The 20,462-nt window shown below is 43.8% G+C and overlaps 1 protein-coding gene across 3 annotated transcripts in view; it reads left to right on the top strand.

Annotated features, from left to right (window-relative positions):
- Positions 1–14,072, top strand: part of Pibf1 (progesterone immunomodulatory binding factor 1) — a 188,013-nt gene extending 173,941 nt beyond the window's left edge. For 2 of the 3 annotated variants that reach the window (XR_013042573.1, XM_006978006.4), the window contains 2 exons: positions 6,648–6,818; positions 13,700–14,072. Coding sequence is in view for 1 of the 3 variants with exons in the window: in XM_006978006.4 (XP_006978068.1) it covers positions 6,648–6,818; positions 13,700–13,750 (222 nt within the window). In the remaining 2 variants the exon portion in view is untranslated. Of the gene's footprint in view, positions 1–1,911; positions 1,980–6,647; positions 6,819–13,699 lie in introns of all 3 variants that reach the window. The other variant, XR_013042572.1, reaches the window with a different exon arrangement.
- Positions 14,073–20,462: the final 6,390 nt, after the last annotated feature.

Here is a 20,462-nt window from a genome sequence, read left to right on the forward strand (position 1 = left end):
GAATTGAACCTGGGTCCTCTGGAAAAGCAGCTGGCATTCTTAACCTTGGAGCCATCTCTCCAGCCCCGTCTAATTTTTTTTTTTAATTTTGTGTTTATTGATTTTGTGTGGGGGGTGCGGATACTATAGAGAGTGTATGGAGCCGGGCGGCGGCGGCGCACGCCTTTAATCCCAACACTCGGGAGGCAGAGGCAGGCAGATCTCTGTGAGTTCGAGGCCAGCCTGGGCTACAGAGTGAGTTCCAGGAAAGACACCAAGACTACACTGAGAAACCCTGTCTCAAAAAAACCAGAGAGGGGGCGGGGAGGTGAGAGGACCATCCTCTTCTTCCTTCCACCATGCAAAGGATCCTGGGAATCACAACCAGGTCCTTAGGCTTGCCAGCAAGTGCCTTTACCCACTGAGCCATCTTACTGGCCTGATTTCTTTTTTCTCTTTTTGTTGTTTGCTTATTGGTTGGTTGATTGCTGGCTGGTTGGTTGGTGGTTGGTTGCTGGCTGGTTGGTTGGTGGGTGGGTGGTTGGTTGGTGTTTTTGTTTAGGTTTGATTTGTTTTGGTTTTGATTTTGAGACTGGGTCTCACTATGTAGCCCTGGCTGTCCTGGAACTCATTATGTAGACCAGGCTACCCTTGAACTCACAGAGAGTCCAATGCTAATGCCTCCCAAGTGCTAGGATTAAAGACATGCACCACCATGGCCAGCTAGTCCACTTTCTTGCCTTTGAAATTTTCTATAGCAAAATGTTTTCCTTTTAAAGGGAGGCATGGCAGTTCACAGCTATAATCCCAGCACTTGGGATACTGAAGCTGAGGCAGAATGATTGCCACACATTCAAAGCTAGCCTGGGCTTCACTGTGAGTTTGAGATCCTCTAGGATTACCTAGAAAGACCCTGTCTCAAAAAAATAAATAAAAATAAAAAGGTCAATTAAAAATAAATAATATCATTTAAAATATCTCTTTAAATGAAATTTATGGAAACTATGTTCTTGACTTAAAGCCAGGTAGGTTTCTAGCTTGTATAACCTAAGGCCAAAGATGTACAGAGTTGTCTGGCATGTTGGTCCTCATCTGTGAAAACGCTTCCTTGCACTCCAGGGGAGCACATAGTTTGCATTATACTTGTCAGAGCTATTTTCATCAAGAAATGCTATCTATGTGTCCCCTTGCCAACGTCTTTGCAGAGTTTACAGCTTTGAGCAATTTATTGGCATCAGTCTGCAATACCATGAAGCAGCTGCTCGGCGGCAGTTGAGCTGTGCTAACATGCCACCCCTCTGTGTGAATGCTTAGGAGTAAATGACCAAGATGTGTGCTTTGGGGTTGAAGAGAGCAGTTCTCATGGAGAGTGTGTAATAATCGTTACCATCATCAGAAATGGCATAAACAGGTCTTTTCCTTTCACTCTGCTAGATACTGTACTACAGTGAGAGGTGGGGTGTGGGAGGGAGGGGCGAGGGGAAGAGAGAGGTGCAGGGGGGGTGGTCTCCAAAGGTAGCTCAGGCTGGCCTTGAATTCTCAGTCCTTCTTCCTCTGCATCTTGAGTATTTAGGATTGCTACCATATCCAGCTTACAATATTGGCTGTTTTGTTTTGTTGTTGATTTAGCCTTAGTTTTATTTGTATAATGAAATAGTTCTTCATTTGTTAATTTAGCGATGGTTTATTTCTTCTCATAATTGTAATCATTTTAAGTATTTACATACCAGAAAGACAGAACTTTTTAATTTTTGGAAATGACTTCCTAAATTAATCGTCAACCAATAATAAGCAAAATTAGACAGGAGAAGGGACACTAGCTCTGTGGGAAGAAGTCTGCACTCTTCATGCTGGCCCTAGAGTGAGAACTGCTGCAAAGGTCATCTTGCCTACATGAACGGGGATAGATACACATTCTACTGTCTTTTTCAGATGAACCGGGTCATTCAGATGAACCTTGTCCTTCTGTCAAATAGTCCCTAACAGCAGAAAGAAACCATGTAAGCTGTACTTCATTCATAAGTTAGAAATCAAAATTTAAAAACTATAAGGAACTAGAAGAAAAGTAATAGCACAAAGTGAAAAAATTCACAACTAACAGATATTAACTCCCTTCCTCACTTTGGGGCAGTGGTGAGTAACTGGAACAGAGAAAAGCGTGCAAACTATTACAATTAATTTCTTTCCAAAGATTTGAGAGAGTAATCTTTTCATAACACAGTAGCAAAACGTGATGTTTTCCAAACAAAACAAAATCCTGCAGTTTGGCTGCCATGGTGCTCGCCTGTAATCTCACTACTTGGGAGGCAGAGGCAGAAGCTACAGGGTGAGATCCTGTCCCAGAGCTAAAATATTCAGAGACAAAAAATTATTTTAAATAAACGTAATATTAGAAGGGCAGAGGAAACATGAAGGAATCCTGTTAAAGCTTAGAACTAAACGACAGAAATAACATTTCAAGGAAATGGAATTAGATGCCTCCGAGTCCTCCTGAGTTTGGTTCATAAGACACAGAAGTTACACTGTCACAGCAGAGTACATTTTCCCCACAACACTGTGAAGATTAATAAAGTAAGCCAGCTGGGGTCATCCACATCTGTAATTCAAGTGTCAGGGAGGCAGAGACAGAGGGAGCAAGCATCCATACCAGCCTGGACTACACCGAGACACCACATCCAGCCTGGGCTATATAATAGAATAAGAACTGGAAAGGTTAGAGAGAAGGTATGGATTGGGATTAATAAAGGATTTATTGACAGGGAATAGAAAAAGAAATGGTTTGAAGAAATGATAAAACTGGGCTGATGGAATGGTTCAGTGGCCTAAGACACCTGCCTCTAAGCTCTGGAGACCTGAGCTAGATCCCTGAGCCTACATGGTAGAAAGACCTGACTTCTGAACGTTATCCTCCAACGGAGGCATACACACACGTGAAGATACACAAAATAATGCAAAAAAGGACTTTAAATAAAGGATAGAACTTGCCAGTATACCCAATAAATAAGTTTCAGAATAATAGTTATGCATCAGTCCTAAAAGCAGTCAGTAGAAAATCCGTCCTATTAACTAAGGTTGGTGTTCAAACCTATAATCCCAACATTTGGAAAGCTAAGGCGAAAGGATCCTGAGGTTAGTCTGTGTTATGTAAAACATTCTAGTTTACCCTGGACCACACAATAAAACTCTGCCTCAAAAAGAAAAGAAAAAAATCTCAAAAAAGAGCATAATTAAGAACCCAGATAAATTTGGGTCCTACAGAAAAAAAGGAAAAACAGCCAGGCACTGTGGCATAGGCTTTTACTTCTGGCATTTGTGAGATAGGCAGGATCAGAATCCAGCCTTGGATTCACAGTTAAATTTGAGGCAGGCAGATCCTGTCTCAAAAACACCAAACAAAAAGACACCACTTTACACTTTTCCACCTATGAGACTAGGGCTAGCCTGAGGTACTTAATACATAGTAAGGCCTTGTCTCCAAAAAAAAAAAAAAAAAAAAACTGGCATGGCTTTGAGTAATTGATAAAGTATCAGAGGGAAAAAAAAAAAAAACCAGAAGCACCAAGATGGACCTAAATTAATGCCCAGGAACCACGTGATGGGACAACTCTGACCTCCATACATAAACCATGGCACAAGCATGCTCCCAACACACATACAATAAATAAGTATAATTAAAAAATTAAAAGACGCCGGGCAGTGGTGGTGCACACCTTTAATCCCAGCACTCGGGAGGCAGAGCCAGGCGGATCTCTGTGAGTTCGAGGCCAGCCTGGGCTACAGAGTGAGTTCCAGGAGAGGTGCAAAGCTACACAGAGAAACCCTGTCTCGGAAAACAAAAACAAAAAAATACTCAATGAATTTTAGCTTACAATTAGGAGAGAATTTCAAGTAGTTTCTGAAAGGGACCTAAGTCCTGCTATTTTACACTTCCTATCTAAAGCTGCAGTCTGAGCTGCTATGATTCTAGCACCAAGATGTAGATTACATCCCAAAACAGTGAAGATGCTCCGTCCTGCGGCTGAGAGCTACTTTGTTGCTTTCCAATTTAAATTTTTTATGTAAAGTAAATAAGCATATCTGTCTCATTGGGATACAGGGTTGCCTTTGCATAAATGCTAAGGGTATATGTATACCGAAGAATTTTTTTAGTAAATACATGACTTATTATTAGCAAATGTTTGATTGCTTTCATACTTCTTACACTCAGGAATCCCATTTTAAAAAAGTTCTTGGGGTTGGGGTTGCAAGTAGGAACAGGTTTAAGAAGCTGTGTCGCTGGGACAATTAATTAAAGCGGCCAAAGCTGGGAGGATAAAGAGCGCTGGTGGGTCGGCGGGCGCTGCGGAAAAGTCACAGGACAAAGCTACCAGAGTCCGAAAGAAACCAGGCCTGGAGGGACAGAAAGACGGCAGGAGCAGAACTGAGAGGAAACAGAACGAGGAGCATGGAGAGAGCGTGGGGGTGCACGTCCGGCTTTAAGGCTGGGACGCAGTCATGCACTGATGACGTAAGAGCGAGAGCAGGATCCTAACAAAAGCCCTCAAGATACCATTTATATATTAGTAAAAGTTGGGAGGTTATGAAGTCATTTTTCATGTTTTATTACATCTTCATATTAAAAATATTTATGGCTAGTGAATGTTTTTTCAGAAAAAACATTTTTGTTGAAACTGGGCATGGTGGCACACGCCTTTAATCCCAGCACTCAGGAGGCAGAGGTAGGTGGATCTCTGTGAGTTCCAGGCTAGCCTGGTCTACATAGTGAGTTCCAGGACAGTCAGAACTACACAGTGAGATCCTGTCTTGAAAAACAACAACAAAAGACAAAAAAAAAAAAAAATTGTTTTGTTTTTGATAGACTAGGAAGCCATCATTTTCCCCTTTCCCATTAAGTACTGCAAGAGCTCAGTTACACCATGAAGCTGAGGATGTAGCTCTTGGTGAAATACAAAGCACTGGGGTTCCAGTCCCTTCACCACATAAACTGATTTATAAACCTGTAATTCCAGCATTCAGGAGGATCCAGAGTCATCCTTGACTACAAAGAAAATTAGAGCAGCCTGGGCTATCACAGACCTTGTCAAGAAAAATAAAATAAAATAAAATCTGATGTAACTGAATAAGCTTAACATTAGATCAGTAGCTGCATTCCTTACCACAAATTAAATAACGCTATCTTGAAAACCAAATGAGTCTCCTAAAGGCCCAAATAACTGTATGACTGTATTTGTGTGCAGCCTGTGTGCTTTGGGCAAGAAAGGAGAACGGATTCTAGCACCGCAGGTTCCAGCTTCTGCCCTTGCCCGGGAGTCTAGTGAGGCGGCAAGGCTCAAACTCCGCAGTCGGTTTTAAAATATCTACTCCAGCTAGGTGGTTCTAAATAGAACTAATGACAGCCAGAAAAGAGAGGCCTGTAGGGACTTGCTCTGACACGGAGCTGGCATCTATAAACAGAGCAGTAGCAGGCATCGGGCATCCTTCTGTTGCCCGAAGTTTGTGTGTTGGCATGAAGATAAAGTCATAGGAAAGAATTACCTAGGGCAGAGCCCACCATTATTCCACAGATAAATCCGGTCGCAGACCATCTCCCCCGGTGTCTGTTTGATGGATCAGTCTAGTAAGTAATCAGAGTGTCCACTAATGAAAGCCAAAAGCTAGTGAGGAAAAATAATAGGCTTGAGAAGATGTGGTTGCAAAGTTTACTCTAAATTCTTCAACAAGTTCAGCGGAGTCCATTTTTCACTCGAAGGGCAAATTAAAATGGAGGTGGCAAGGCTATGAAAGCCAAAGTGGGAGGGAGGGGCTGTCTTGAGTTCAAGGCCATCCTGGGCTACAAAGTGAATGCCAAGCCAGCCATGACTGCATAGCATAGCACTGTCTCAAATTAAGTAAGGAATAAATACTTTGGAAAGGCAACTGGACAGGATGGGGTGTAGCTCAGTGGTAAAGTACTTGGCTGGCATGCACAAGGCCCTGGACTCAGTCCCCAGGACTGGAAAAATTAAAAATGGCAACTCATGCCAGCTCCCTTTACCGTTTGTAAACGGCTGCAGAAATACTCCAGCTGAAGCTATATTAAACTTCCTGTTTGAAGTAAACCGTGATTAGTAGTCACGGAAAACCATTCCGTGTTCTATTCTCTACCTTCTTCATTTAGACTTCATAAGGTAAGAGGACAGTTTAAGAGGGAGGAAAAACTGACCAGGCTGAGCCTGCCTGCCATGCACAGGGCCTGGGTTTGAGTTCCAGCCACTAAATGACAATTGTCGCTAATACTCCACTCAACAAATATGTGCAGGAAACTGCAGTAGAACTCCAGATACATTCCACACCCATTGTGTCACAGTCCATAGGTGTGACGCACACATATCACGGGGTGTGTTGTTTTTTTTGAAGCTCCAGGTGTGACTGCAATGTGTAGAAAAACTAGCAAGCACTAGCCTGTAAAAAGTCAGTTGTAATGCTAAGAGTAATATTTACTATATTAGGAGTCGTGTGCACAATTGTTGTACGTTAATATTTTGTTTTCTCAACTCTCTTCATATATGTAATATATGAAAATATATTCAAATATTTTATCTATTTAAAATAAATGTTTAGTGTCAATCATTATTAGTCTGTCTGCCAAAAATCATACTTGCTATTTTCTTGTTTTCATATACCAACAGGAATTTGCAGCCATGAAACAGATTATCATTAATATGTGTAGTAAACATTCTGAGAACAACTTACTTACCAAAATGGAATCAAAAAGTGTGACAGAAAATCAAGCATCCAAGATTTTGAACATGCCAAGAGAACATGAAGACAATGTATTTATACCCAATCCAACCCTGTTTGTAAGTATAGCTAAAAATATTAAGAATTTTAAGCTGTAGTTCTCACTAAATATATTTTTTCTTCTCCTTCATATTTGTTTTAAATTAATTTGGATGTTGTTAGGCAAAGGTCTTGTAATGTCTATATATATCCCTTCCTAATGTACTTTAGCTGAGTATTGGATTTTATGTTTCTAATTAGCATATTGAACTTGCCTAGAAATGATCCTAAATCTACACCTTTCCTTCTCCCATCAACAGGAACAAATTACAAGGGCTCAGAAATGCATTCTGCACGATTTTTATCTTTTGTGTGTGCACATGATGTGGGTGTGTGTCCATGTTCACAGGGACCATGTGAGCGGCACGCATGTGAGGGGTCGGAGGACAGCTTCAGGTCCCTTGTCTTCTGCTCCTGGCCCTCAGGCTTCCTGGGGTCCTTCTGTCTCTGCCTCCCGTCTCACCCATAGGATGCTGAGATTCTAGACTTGCATTACTGCATCCAAACTCAGGTCCTCATGCTCGTGTGGCAAACACTGTACCACTGAACCATGTCCCCAGACCACAATGTTCTCATTTACATGAGAATAAAAAGGATGAAAATAGCACCTGCCCCCACTTATTTATACACTCTTGTGTTGGATCTTTCATAACAAATAAAACAGTTGATACTAACTGGAGCCAGATATACCAGTATGTGCCTAATATATCAGTCACCTGGGAGGCTTAGGCAGGAGGATTGTAAGTTCTAGACCAGTGTGCTCAACTTGATGAGACCCTATCTGGAAATAACTTTTAAAATAAAATTAAAAGGGTTGGGTAACACAGCTGAATTCCCAGAATATGGAAGAAAGGGATGGAGAATTGTGAAGAAAATATCTAGAAAATATTGAAAATTATATGTTTCAATAAATAATACAAAAAGAAAAAAGCAACAGAAAAAAGTGGCATTATTGATTATTTCAACATAATTTTCCAAAAAGAAACATGAGGTTTAACTTGCAGTCCTACAAGACTCAAAATCAGAAAATTTTTCTTTAATATTCCAGTTCAGTAAGTCCTTGAACTTAATTTTTTTTTTTTGAAGTCTTCTAGATGCTTGTTAAAAACAAGTTGGGGGCTGGAGAGATGGCTCAGAGGTTAAGAGCCCTGACTGCTCTTCCAGAGGCTCTGAGTTCAATTCCCAGCAACCACATGGTGGCTCACAACCATCTGTAATGAGATCTGGTGCCCTCATCTTCTGGCCTGCAGCCATATATGCTGTATACATAATAAATAAATATAAAAAAAGTTTAAAAAAAAAACGTTGGGCAGCTGGAAGCGCATGCCCTTAATCTCAGCACTTGGAAAGCAGAGGCAAGCAGATAGATAGTTTGAGGCCAGCCTGATCTACAAAGCAAGTTCCACAGAGTTCCACAGAGAAACCTTGTGTCAGGGAAGGGGGGGTTGAGTCCAGGAATTGTGACACTAGCCTTCTCTACACACACACCCAGGCTTCTGGAGGTCAGTGATATGGAAGACATTTACGATCATATAATCAAACCCCCTTTCTTTTTCCTCCCATGATAGGCACTGAACCCCCTTCTTGCACTTGTGCTTGGCAAGGATTCCATCTTGGTGTTTCGAAAGGTCTCACAGAGACAGGCTAGCTAGGCTGGCCTCACACTCACACTCCTGCCTCTGCCTCCAGAGTGCTGGGGTTACAGATGCCGCCCAGCGTCAGCGTCCCACTTTAAAAAGACAGCAGGCTGAAGTCTGTGTCCCGCAGAGGAAATCTATGGGAAGGGTCCGTGTTGCGGTGATGTAGGCCATGCTGACTGTGGGGAAGGCGGCCGCTCATGGAAGTGCCTCCAGCCCAGGCGCTTCGAGTCTCAGCGGCCCTGCCCATTGAGCTTCCCCATGCCCCATGCACGTCAGCGGCTCCGCCTCTCCCGCAGTTGTGCTTACCCGAGGTTCATCCTTGCTGTGACTCACTCAGGCCCTTCGTCTCCTCACCTTTCTGTGGTTCCGTCCACATCGCGGGTTTGTTTCAGCACAGACTCGCTGAAGGGGAAGAATGAATCACTTAGCTCTCCCATTTCATTCTCTTCCCAGCTCCTGATACTACGTTATATACTTGGGTGAGGAACTGAGACCCTGTAAAGTGAAACAGGCAGTGTGAGCCTAGGAGGCTGAGGCAGGAGGGGAGACCTCCATGAGCTTGAGACCATGGGTTACATAGTGAGTTTCAGGCTGTCCTGAACTACAGAATGAGAGAACTTGTCTCAAAAAAAAAAAAAAAAAAAAAAAGATTAAATTTGTATTTTCAGTCAGGAATAATATTACAGCCTCTTCCATATATAGTTTAGTAATAAGCCATTTGAAATATGAAATTTCTGAGTGAGCAGGGAATGAGGGACGAATGGATGATCCCAGACAATCTCATGTTTTGTCCATTATAAACCCAGACCAACTGGCATCTCACTGAAGTTGGGTCTACCTGTGAAATCGACTTAGAAATCGGGATTTGTGTCCCAGCCTGCAGCATTCTGGAAAACAGAGCAATCATGTCTACTAAGTACAGCCTCTTAGAAGCTGCGCAGGTTAAACACTGTTAGAGCCTTACTGCCCGGCTCTTTTTCTAGATCCCAGGAGCAATCCCCAGGCTGATTTTGTCTGCCGTTATCAGTCACTGTTCTAAGTTTAGCAAACTTTCTCAGTGTCTTAGAATCCCCAGGTTATAGATTAGTGTTTTAGATGGCTGCTTGTGGCCAGCACAGAGGGTTTTGTCTTATCAGTTAATCCTCTCCAAGCTCCCCCATACCTAATGAATTACTTCTCTTAGATTCCCAGTTAATCAGTCATTTGTTTCTGCAGCAGCTTTCAGAGGAGGGGGGCCTCACAAAATCTGCAGTAGTTTGTGGGACCTGTTGACACTGTACTACAATTAAATTGTCTTTATTAATTTGTACTGTTTCTCTATAAAATTATAAATATAATTAGCTTAAGTGAGCACATAATAATTATGGCAGTGTTCATAGTAATAAAAGGTAATCATTAAGTGTGTCAGTAATGTTCCATACATAAATAAATGAAAACTGCCTTCATCCGAATGAACCTCTGTGAGATGTGAATTTAAAATAAGGACTCTGCTGGCAGTGATGGCCTGTGCCCTCAGTCCCAGCACTTGGAAGGCAGAGACAATGAGTCTCTTGAGTTTGAGGCCAGCCTGGTCTACAGAGAGAGTGTTCCAGGACAGCCAGGGCTACACGAGAGACCCTGTCTCGCAGAACCAGCAGGGAGGAGATGGTTAAGGACTCTCCTAACTTAAAAGGTTAATTGTGTTCATAAGTGAAGGAGGAATATCCAATTTAGTACACAGCACCGTTGTATGTTTGAAGGGCCGAGAACTGGTAAGATGGTAGAATAAGAGAGACACTACTGTTCAAACAGATAAGGGTGGAATTACCAAAATAAAGAATAGCTGATTGTGTATCTGAATTATTGTGCCCATTTTATCCGGGGTATGTTTAGAGTTAGAAAAGTCTTTAAAGGGGCAGACAGTGAATAATTTGCTTTTGTGAACCCCATACAGTCCCTACTACATTTGTTGTTGTTATATTTCTTTTAAAATGTCTAATTCAGCCGGGCAGTGGTGGCGCACGCCTTTAATCCCAGCACTCGCGAGGCAGAGGCAGGCGGATCTCTGTGAGTTCGAGGCCAGCCTGGGCTACCAAGTGAAAGGCACAAAGCTACACAAGAGAAACCCTGTCTCGAAAAACAAAAACAAAACAAAAAAAAATGTCTAATTCAGTATCTAACCCATATATAAACAGATAGCTGTTGATCTGTGCTCCATGTTAGACAAATCACTCCATGCCAACTAAGAGTTGGTAATGGATTAGTATCTAGAAGTTAAGCTATATTAGCATACTAGTAATAGCACATCACTAGCAGAAATATCTGGTAATGAAGAATTACTCATTTCATGGGAATCTGAAATCAACCTTTCAAAACCACAGTTACTTACTTGGCATTTGTTCACGTTTTGGTGGTGACAAATGAGACTTAGATACTAGGGTAGGTGAGAAATCACATACTCAGTTCTATTGTAGCTCAAAGGAGCATGAATTATAATTAATATACGACCAAGGGCAGAAGTTTGCCAATAGCCAGAGATGGTGCATGCCTGTAATTGCAGTAGAGAGCCTGATCACAAGTTCAAGGCCTGCCTAGGTTACACAACAAAAACCTCATCTGAAAAAATCAGTTCACCCACAAAAGACTCTGCATACATGTCTCTGGGTGGTAGAGGTGACTGAACCGAGTGTAGACCCCCATGCCTGTAATCCCAGCAAGTGGGAGGCAGAGGCAGGAAGATTGCCACTAGGTCCAGGCCAACCAGGGCTACAGAGGGTCTAAAATAGAAGTAAGTTCAAGTTCATAAAGCTGAATGTGGTGTTTCTGTGCCTTGCTAATTGGGCGGTTACTTAGAGTTGTGAATGCTGCCCGTAGTTCTTTCTGGTAAAGAAGCATGCTGCCTGCTTAGTTCCGGCCATGTTCTCACCCTACTGTCCTGCATGTTCTTTCAACCAAACAAAATAAATATAGTACGGAGCAAGAGCCTGTGACGAACCACTGTGCTAAACTGTCCTCAAACCACAAAATAGGGGGTGGCCCAAACAACTACTACAGCCACCAGGCTGACCTTAAACTCTCTGTGTAGCCCAGGCTGGCCCTGACTCATTGTCCATCCGAGTGTCAGATTACAGGCAGCACACAGACATTTTCACAGATAATAACGGAATCCCGTGAAGAACTCCATGCTCACATATGAACAATGCCAAGTGAAGTGAATCACTGTAGAAAATGCAGTCTGCCATAACATCCACAAGAAGAGACTCTGGAGCGGGGGATTGGATGGGGGGGGGGGGTTTGCTTGCCATGAAAACATCAGGACCCAAATGTTCCGCAGAACCTGTGTAACTCCTCTTTATAGTCCCAGTGTTCCTACACAAGCTGGAAGCCAAAGACAGGAGAATCCATAGAAGCCTTGGGGCCAGAGAGCCTAGCCTAAGCTCCAGCTAGAAATAAAAGAGTCTAGCTCAAATCAAAGTGGGAAGGGAAGGACCCATGTCCGAGGTTGCCCACTGACCTCCACATATGCCCATATACAAAACAATATTTATTGTGTTCTGTGGATATCACATATGCAGTGTATTTTATTATATCTGTGTAAGTTTTGGGTGTGAATTGAGCTAGAGAGACGGCCCAGCATAAGAACCGAGATTGGGTCCCACTACCCAAGTCAGGAGGCTCACAGCTGTAATTCCCGCTCCAGGGAACCCTATCCTCTGGCCTCCACAAGCACGTGCACTCCTGTGCACGTACGTATTCACACAGACACACACATACAAACTGGAAAATAATAAAAATCTTTTAAAATGTGAATTGACTTACATCTATCAAAACAATACCAGGCTCAAATAAATTAACTGGTAAATTCTGCCAAACCTTTAAGGGTGAAGTTATACCAATTCTCCACAATCTCTTTCAAAAGTTAGAAACAATTCCCAGTTTGGGGGTCAATAGAATGATAAAAGTGTTTTTGCCTGGCATGCATCACACAAATCAAGTATGGGAGAGCTAGCCATATTCAAACCTGTGAAATGGAGACAGGAGTATCAGAAGGTCAAGGTTATTAGGGGCTATGTGTTGGTTTAAAGACAGTCTGGGATATAGGAGACCTTGGAGAAGGAAGAGGTGGGGAGGGAGGGATGGAGGAGAGTTCCCAACCTGTTTTACAAAGCCAACCTTAACAATGCTTAGTACCAAAACTAGCCAAAAATATTATAAGAAAACTATAGACCCTTCTCCTAGATGAAAAAAATATATAATGATTTCCATGGGCAGTGAAATTATTCTGTGCATACTGTAATGACATATACATAGCTTTAGATATTTGCCCAAAGCCAGAGAATTTGCATAGTAGTGTCAGTTTGCAGTTCTAAGAGATGCGCCGCTGTAGTGAACTTGGGGGAGTGCTTGCCTGGCATTCAGGAAGTCCTGGGTTTGAGCCCCAGCCTTGTGTAAGCAGGGCGTGGTGGTGCCTGTGCCTAATCTGAACACTTGGGAGACAGAGATAGGCTAGAGTTCAAGACCACGATGTACTGCACGAGGGCTGTATCTGTGCCTGCCTTCTGGTTTGGCTGTGCACTAAAACCCATCCTGAACAAAGTCTGTGTAACTGAAGTCAGATTGGAAGACCTGAGACCTGTTCCCAGGAATCCCAGCACTTGGCAAATAGTTCAGGATCACCTTGGCTACATAATGAGTTCAAGGGCAGCCAGGGCCTTGTATCCTGACAATCACCCTCCCCTGAATAGATTAGTAACTCTCCTGTTAAGGCGGGGAACTTGTACAAGGCCTGTGGACTCCTTACCAGCTCAGCCCCAGATGCACCCCAAACAGCCTTCCCAATGCAAATCACCTCTGTCTCCATCCAATTCCAGAACCCTTAGAGGAAGGAAAGGCCACACAGTGACAGCCCTCCCTCGGACTCTCCCATCCCAGAGTTCTTCCTCACTGGCCAGCCTCAGTTTCCCTGTTTTGTTTGGGCTTGAGACAGGGTACTGGGGAGCCAGTGGCTGGGGTGGCTTTAAGTGGCCATGAATTGCCTGGTGCCCTACCACCCCAAGGTAAAAGCATGAAAGATCCCACAGCAACCACGTAGGAGCTCATTTCTTACCAAGGACTCAGCAAACCCGAACCTGAAAGTGCCGTGACAGATGCTCCATAGTTGTGTGAATGAAAGAGAGGTGGGCAGTCTACTTACAGAGTGCCCCAGATGTAGCATGTAGTTCTCTACGTCACCTCCTCCTCATAAGCACTGCATTTAATTTACTCTTTTTTTTTCTTTTCAGACTAAAAGGGAAGCACAAGAATGGTCCAAGAATCAAAAGATGAAGGCCTAGTGTTTGATGCTGGAGGAAGCCAGAGCCTAACCCTAACCCAGCCAGGCCCCTCCCGCCACACTGCACGCCCAGCCAGGGCCGCTGCTCTGTGTTGGAGTGGGGCCTTGTATCATCGTGTTCTCCAGAAGTGCTGTCTCTGGGGGGGAGAAACATTTGTTTTAATCATGTACTTGACAGTTTCAAATATAAGTAACTTAATGTTTATTTTAACTAATGTTAAATTAAATTTCAGTATAATCAACATATAAAGTACAAATAGTTGTATGCTTTATATTTTGGTTTTATGTATTTTATTATAAAATAAATATCCATCCTCTGACTAGATTGTAGAGTTTTCATGAATAGAGAGTTCTTCTTAGAGTAAACTTCCTGAACTACATAAATTCTGAAATCACATGACACAAATACCAAACACCCGGACATTCTCTGTTACATGGCTGGGCGGTGGTGGTACACACCCTTAATCCCAGCACTCAGAGCAGTGGTAAGCGAGATCAAGACCAGCCCGGACTACAGAGTAAGTTTCAGGACAGGCTCCAAAACTACACAAAGAAACCTTGTCTCAAAACAAACAAACAAACAAAAAAATCATTTGTGAGGCTGTCAAAATGACTTGCTAGATACAAGCCATACAATCTAAGTTCCATGCCAGAAACCCAGACAAAGGGAGGAGCTGACTCCCAAAAGCTCCCCTGCCCTCTTCATGTGCACCATGGCACACATACACCAGCATACATACAAACAACACACTGCATACAACAACACACTCAAGTGTGTAAACTGATAAATGATACTCTTGTTTTTCTTTTGTGGGAATGGGTTTTCATTTGTTTGTTTGTTTGTTTTTGAGACAGGGTTTCACTGTGTATCTTTGGCTGTTCTGGAACTCACTGTGTAGACCAGGCTAGCCTCAAACTCACTGAGCTCCCAGTGCTGAGATTGAAGATATGTGCTGCCACACCACTGGGCTCTTAAAAAAAGTGCCTTAAAGAATCTGGTAAAGTCCACTCTAGGATGTTCCCAACATTATACGATGGGAGACAAATACCATGTGGATACTTTGGGTCAGTTTTGTGTTCATGGTGTTTTTTCTTATATTTCATATTCTCATTAACCAGGAAAGTCTGGCAGGAAGTCCCCTGTTCTCTTGGTGAAGTAACAGTCTGCTGTGAAGTCTTAACATTGTGAGTCATGGTGCAGGGTCAGCCATGTGTCTGTGCAGTGACACTGTGAGTCATGGTGCAGGGTCAGCCAGGTATCTGTGCAGTGACATTGTGAGTCATGGTGCAGTGTCAGCAATGTATCTGTGCAGTGACATTGTAAGTCATGGTGCAGGGTCAGTCATGTATCTGTGCAGTGACACTCTGAGTCATGGTGCAGGGTCAGCCATGTGTCTGTGCAGTGACATTGTGAGTCATGGTGTAGGGTCAGCCAGGTATCTGTGCAGTGACACTGTGAGTCATGGTGTAGGGTCAGCCAGGTATCTGTGCAGTGACATTGTGAGTCATGGTGCAGGGTCAGCCAGGTATCTGTGCAGTGACACTCTGAGTCATAGTGCAGTGTCAGCCATGTGTCTGTGCAGTGACATTGTGAGTCATGGTGCAGTGTCAGCCATGTATCTGTGCAGTGACATTGTGAGTCATGGTGCAGTGTCAGCCATGTGTCTGTGCAGTGACATTGTGAGTCATGGTGCAGTGTCAGCCATGTGTCTGTGCAGTGACATTGTGAGTCATGGTGCAGAGTCAGCCATGTATCTGTAAAGTGACATTGTGAGTCATGGTGCAGAGTCAGCCATGTATCTGTAAAGTGACATTGTGAGTCATGGTGCAGGGTCAGCCATGTGTCTGTGCAGTGGGAAAGGAAGCAGTGGGATTCATCTGTCTCATACATGTTCCCGTAGGTGTGTGGACATGCCTAAAGTCCCAGCACTTGTGTGGTTGAAAAGGAGAGGTCTGGGCTTGTGTGTAACTCACTGGTGAAGTGAATGCTCAGCCTGCAAGCAGTGTTCAACCCCAGCACCATGAGGAGCTTGGTAGACCAGTGTCCAGCACTGTGTTACATCCCCAGCCTACAGTTTGCACATAGATGTGTCATAAGGCAAGATTACAACAAATTAAAGGTCCCCCCACTCCCCCTCAGGTGCTAGAGATTGAACGCAGGGCCTTGTGCATGCTAGGCAGGCATTCAACTGAACTACCTCCCTAGCTTTGGAGTATGGACTTTAATTGACTTGACTTTACTGTAGAGATGGACCCTTTTATTCTATCAGATAGAGTCAGTGTTCCAATAGACTGAACAGAAAAGGTTGGTTTTATAGATCGAAGGAAGCTGAAATAAATATCAAACTGAGCTGGGCGGTGGTGGTGCACGCCTTTAATCCCAGCACTCGGAAGCAGAGCCAGGCAAATCTTTGTGAGCTTGAGTCTAGCCTGGTCTACAAAGTGAGATCCAGGACAGGCTCCTAAGCTACACAGAGAAACCCTGTCTAAAAAAAAGAAAGAAAAAAAAGAAAAGAATAAATATCAAACTGAGAGTGATAACATACTCCTGTAATGCCAGCATTTGGGAGGTAGAGGCAGGAGCCTCCACACTGGTCTTCAAAGACATTGTCTCAAAAAAAAAAAAAACACTCAAAGTAACATAAAGACAAATTGGTCTTATTTCCAAGTTAATTTGGGGGTCGTGTAGCCTGAATCTTAACAGGTCTTATTCATAAAAACAAATCCAGGCTGGGTATTGGGGGTGAATGCTGGAAAATCAGAGAGACAGAACAAGCCACAGCTACCTCACCTTGCCAGTTCCTCAGCTGATCCTGTTTCCTCAGACTGGAAGCCTTTGAGTCCTCATCCAGAATGGATCTCAGCTTAACCTTGCTGTTCAAAGCCTAAAAGCTTAACCAGCTAAAACCTTCTAGTTCCTGGTCCTCACGCCTTATATACCTTTCTCCTTTCTGCCATCACTCCCTGGGATTAAAGGCTCATTTTCTGGGATTAAAGGCGTGAGTCACCATGCTTGGCTGTATCCTTGAACACACAGAGATCCAGATGGATCTCTGCCTCTGGAATGCTAGGATTAAAGTTGTGAGTGCCACCATTTTCTAGCCTCTCTATCTAGTGGCTGTTCTGTTCTCTGACCCCAGATAAGTTTATTAAGGTGCACAATATTTTGGGGAACACAATACCACCATAGGGTCATAAGTGCATCTCGGCGATATTGCATCATGCTCTGCATGTACCTCCAGCATCAAAAGTCAGATGTTTAACTTCTAGTTAGTTACCTTTTTTATCTTGTAAAGAAAGATTAAAGCAAAGAGAACACAAAGCAAAATTTCTCTCAATTTCCTGGAAGATCAAATAACAACATAATTCACATTGGATACCTGGAATGTTAGTGTGATCAACACTAAACTAGCCTTTGGCAGCACCATATGAATACTGTGTGTGAGAGAGAAGCAGACAGAGAGGGTAACATGTAGCCCAGGCTGGCCTCAAACCCAAGGCTGCCTCGGAGCTTCTGACCCTTCTCTCTCTACTCCTGGGTATTTCCAGGTGTGGATTGCAAGTGTGCCCACCACACCTGGTTTATGCAGGGTTGGGGACCACACGCAGGGCTTCATTCCCACTGGGGAAGCAGTCTACAACTGAGCCACATCCCCAAACCATGCAGCTTTTTTTTTAAAGTTGGTTTTAGAGCCCAGTAAAGAAGCTTGATCTAAAATGACTCCCTACTCTTAGATAGTGTCATGATCTCTGACCTCTTAACCCGTACCTCCTGGTGAATATTACAAAATATCGCCTACATGTAAGAATTTTCCCTACCATTCTGAAGCTCATCCCTCCAGCTAGGGGTTGTGTTCTGTGGTTCCCGCTTCCTTGTGCATTAATACTTCATCTTCACAGTACCTGTTTGATTAGAACAGTGGTTCTCAACCTTCCTAATGCTTCCACCCATTAATACAGTTCCTCGTGTTGTGGTGACCCCAACCGTAAAATTATTTGTGTTGCTAATTCATAATTGCAGTTTTCCCACTGTTATTGCAGGGTATTCGCTATTCGACTCCTGTGAAGGGGTCAGGCCCCCCAGGTTGAGAACTGTTGCATTGCGGTTTTGTTGTTGAGATTTTTGTTTGGTTGGTTTGGGCTTTTGCCTCTTTGAGACAGTTTCATGCATCTCCAGCTGGCCTCCCTTAAACTCTATGGAATAAGGAATGGAAAGTGACCTTGAACTTCTGATTGCTCCTGCCTCTACCTCCCAGTTCTGGGATTACCAGTGTTCACCACCAAACTCTGTCGCCTGGTGGTACAGCTGGAACCCAAGGCTACATGACTGCCCCAGCCCTGTCTTCATTTGTTTTATGTTTGGTTAGTTTGTTGGGGAGCTTAGTAAAAAATATTTTAGTGTAGATTTAAGACTGAGGGCATGAGAACAACAGAGGCCTGGAGAGATGGCCTGGCAGTTAGGAGCGCTTGTTCTTGCGTAGAACCCAGCTTTGATTCCCCACCCCTGTGGGCAGCCCACAACCATCCACAACTCCAGTTCCAGGGGATCCAGTGCATCTGTGGGCACCTGGCATGAATGTGCTGCACAGACAAATGAGCAAAACATGAATATATGAAAAATAAAAAGAAGACACTAGCCCACTTGAGTATGTGGCTCTGGCAGGCCTTGCCCTCCTCCCCCATTCCCTCTGCCTTGCTAAAAACCTTCAGATGACATCCCTAAAGCTAGTCACGAAGGTCTGTTCCCTTATTCAGCCACTTCCTCCTCCTGAGGCTGCCTACCAAAGTCCGGCTATCAGAAGCCCCCTTTGGCTCACCTAATTAACATGCCCAATTAAAATAAAACAACACAGGGTTTCCTCCTCTACCTTATAAACCTCCATTTGCCTGTGGGCCACTCTGTCTCCTCTCTATCCAGAGGCAGTCCTCTGTCCCTCTGGGACAAACACCCCTTCCCCTTTCCCTTGTCCCCTCCGGCTTCTCTCTTGCCCCCTATCACCTTTACCACCACATCCTACCCCATCTTGACACAGACCTCCCCCTTTTCCTCCTCTTAACAATGCTGCCTGCAAGGTCATTGCTGCTATTTTTCTGCCTGAGTCCGAAAAGCAGCCACTTCAACTTTTCTTCCCGAAATAAAGGATCTCTCTGTGAGAACAGGTGTTGGGGTGTGGTCTGTGCCTCACCCGGGATCCAGGAGGAAGCCCTGTGTGAGTGTTCTCCTTCAGAGGGATGCTCAGAAAGAACAACACTCTCAAGAACATGGCTCCGTGCTTCTCCAGGAGAGATCAGGCACGATTAACCTCATTTTTTTTTTAATTAAAAAAAAATTCAGAGTAAGTTAATGGCCCAAGATCAAAAAGTGGAGTTGGGGTTCAACTTGACTTACTGCCAAGTATGATGCCCTGCATTTGATCCCTGGAGCCTACATGGTAGAAGGAGAAAACCTACTCCCACAGGTTGTCTTCTGACATGTGTGCGTGGCATATGCACACACAAATAAACAGATAAATAAATAAACAACAGACCAAGCTAAAGCAGGCTTTGGTCTGAGGGTGAGTCTGGCCATGCTGCTGGAATGCAGCGAACCACTTCCCAGACCCTCCTCCTCCTCCCAGGCCTCCCACTCTCAATGACTGGAAGCCTTGGGAGGAAGATCTTACTGCTCTGTGAGTCCTTGTTAGTTATTTACTTTTTAAGACAGGCCTCGCGCTAACTCAGGCTGGCCTCCACCTTGTGACCTTCTTGTCTTGGGCTAGGATGATACAGGCTTGAGCCATTGGGTCCAGATGTTGACCTTGTAATCCTCCTGTCTCAGTCTCCAGAGTGCTAGGATTGTGGATAAGCACCACCAAACCCAGCTCAAAAACACCTTGACCAGCTTCAGGGAGTTAGGAGTACTTATGGGACCGGGCACAGTAGTGTATTAGTTCAAGACAAATTCACTGGGTAGCAAGCCGACCTAGTTCTACAGACTGGAATGCTGGGCTGCAGTCCAAGCAGACCCAGATCTACAGAGCTGATGCAGCGTGGTTGAGTGCCTGTCTAGCATGCAGGAAGCCTTGGCTTCTATCTCCAGCCCCATATAAACCAGGTGTGGTGCAGATCTCTAATCCAAGTGCTTGGGAGCTGGGGCCGGAGGATCAGTTCAAAGTCAGCCTCAACTACATTAGTTCCAGGCCACCCTGGGCTACACTGGGACTCTGAGGCCAGCCTGGCCTACATGAGAAAAAAAAAAAATGAACATGGCAGTGATAAAGTGTCTGTTAAGGAATCCATAACTCTTCTGATAGCTCTTCTTGATAAAGTGTCTGTTAAGGAATTCATAACTCTTCTGATAGCTCTTCTAGGTTAATTGGATGCCATCAACTCCTACACACACAACCAGTGCATAAGAGAAACTGTTTCTTATTCATTAAATATGAATTAGCTTTACCCTTTTCTCAAAACACTCTGAAAAATTACTTCACAAACCTGGTGTAGTGGTCCATGCCTATAAGCCCAGCTACTGGGGAAGCTTAGAAATGATAGTCTTTCACCGAGCTAGTTAAAGATGTTCCTGGCCAACATGGCAAGACTCCCATCTCAAAAAACAAAGAACAGGGATATCTCAAATCAAAAAGGAGTTTGTTCCTAATCATTTCGAATTGGTAAGTTCTTGAAAGAAGAACTGTCATCTAGTGACAGAAAAATGTTCCAAATTCAGTGTATAT

This window comes from Peromyscus maniculatus, chromosome 9 (assembly GCF_049852395.1).
Source record: "Peromyscus maniculatus bairdii isolate BWxNUB_F1_BW_parent chromosome 9, HU_Pman_BW_mat_3.1, whole genome shotgun sequence".
Classification (NCBI taxonomy): Eukaryota; Metazoa; Chordata; class Mammalia; order Rodentia; family Cricetidae; genus Peromyscus; species Peromyscus maniculatus.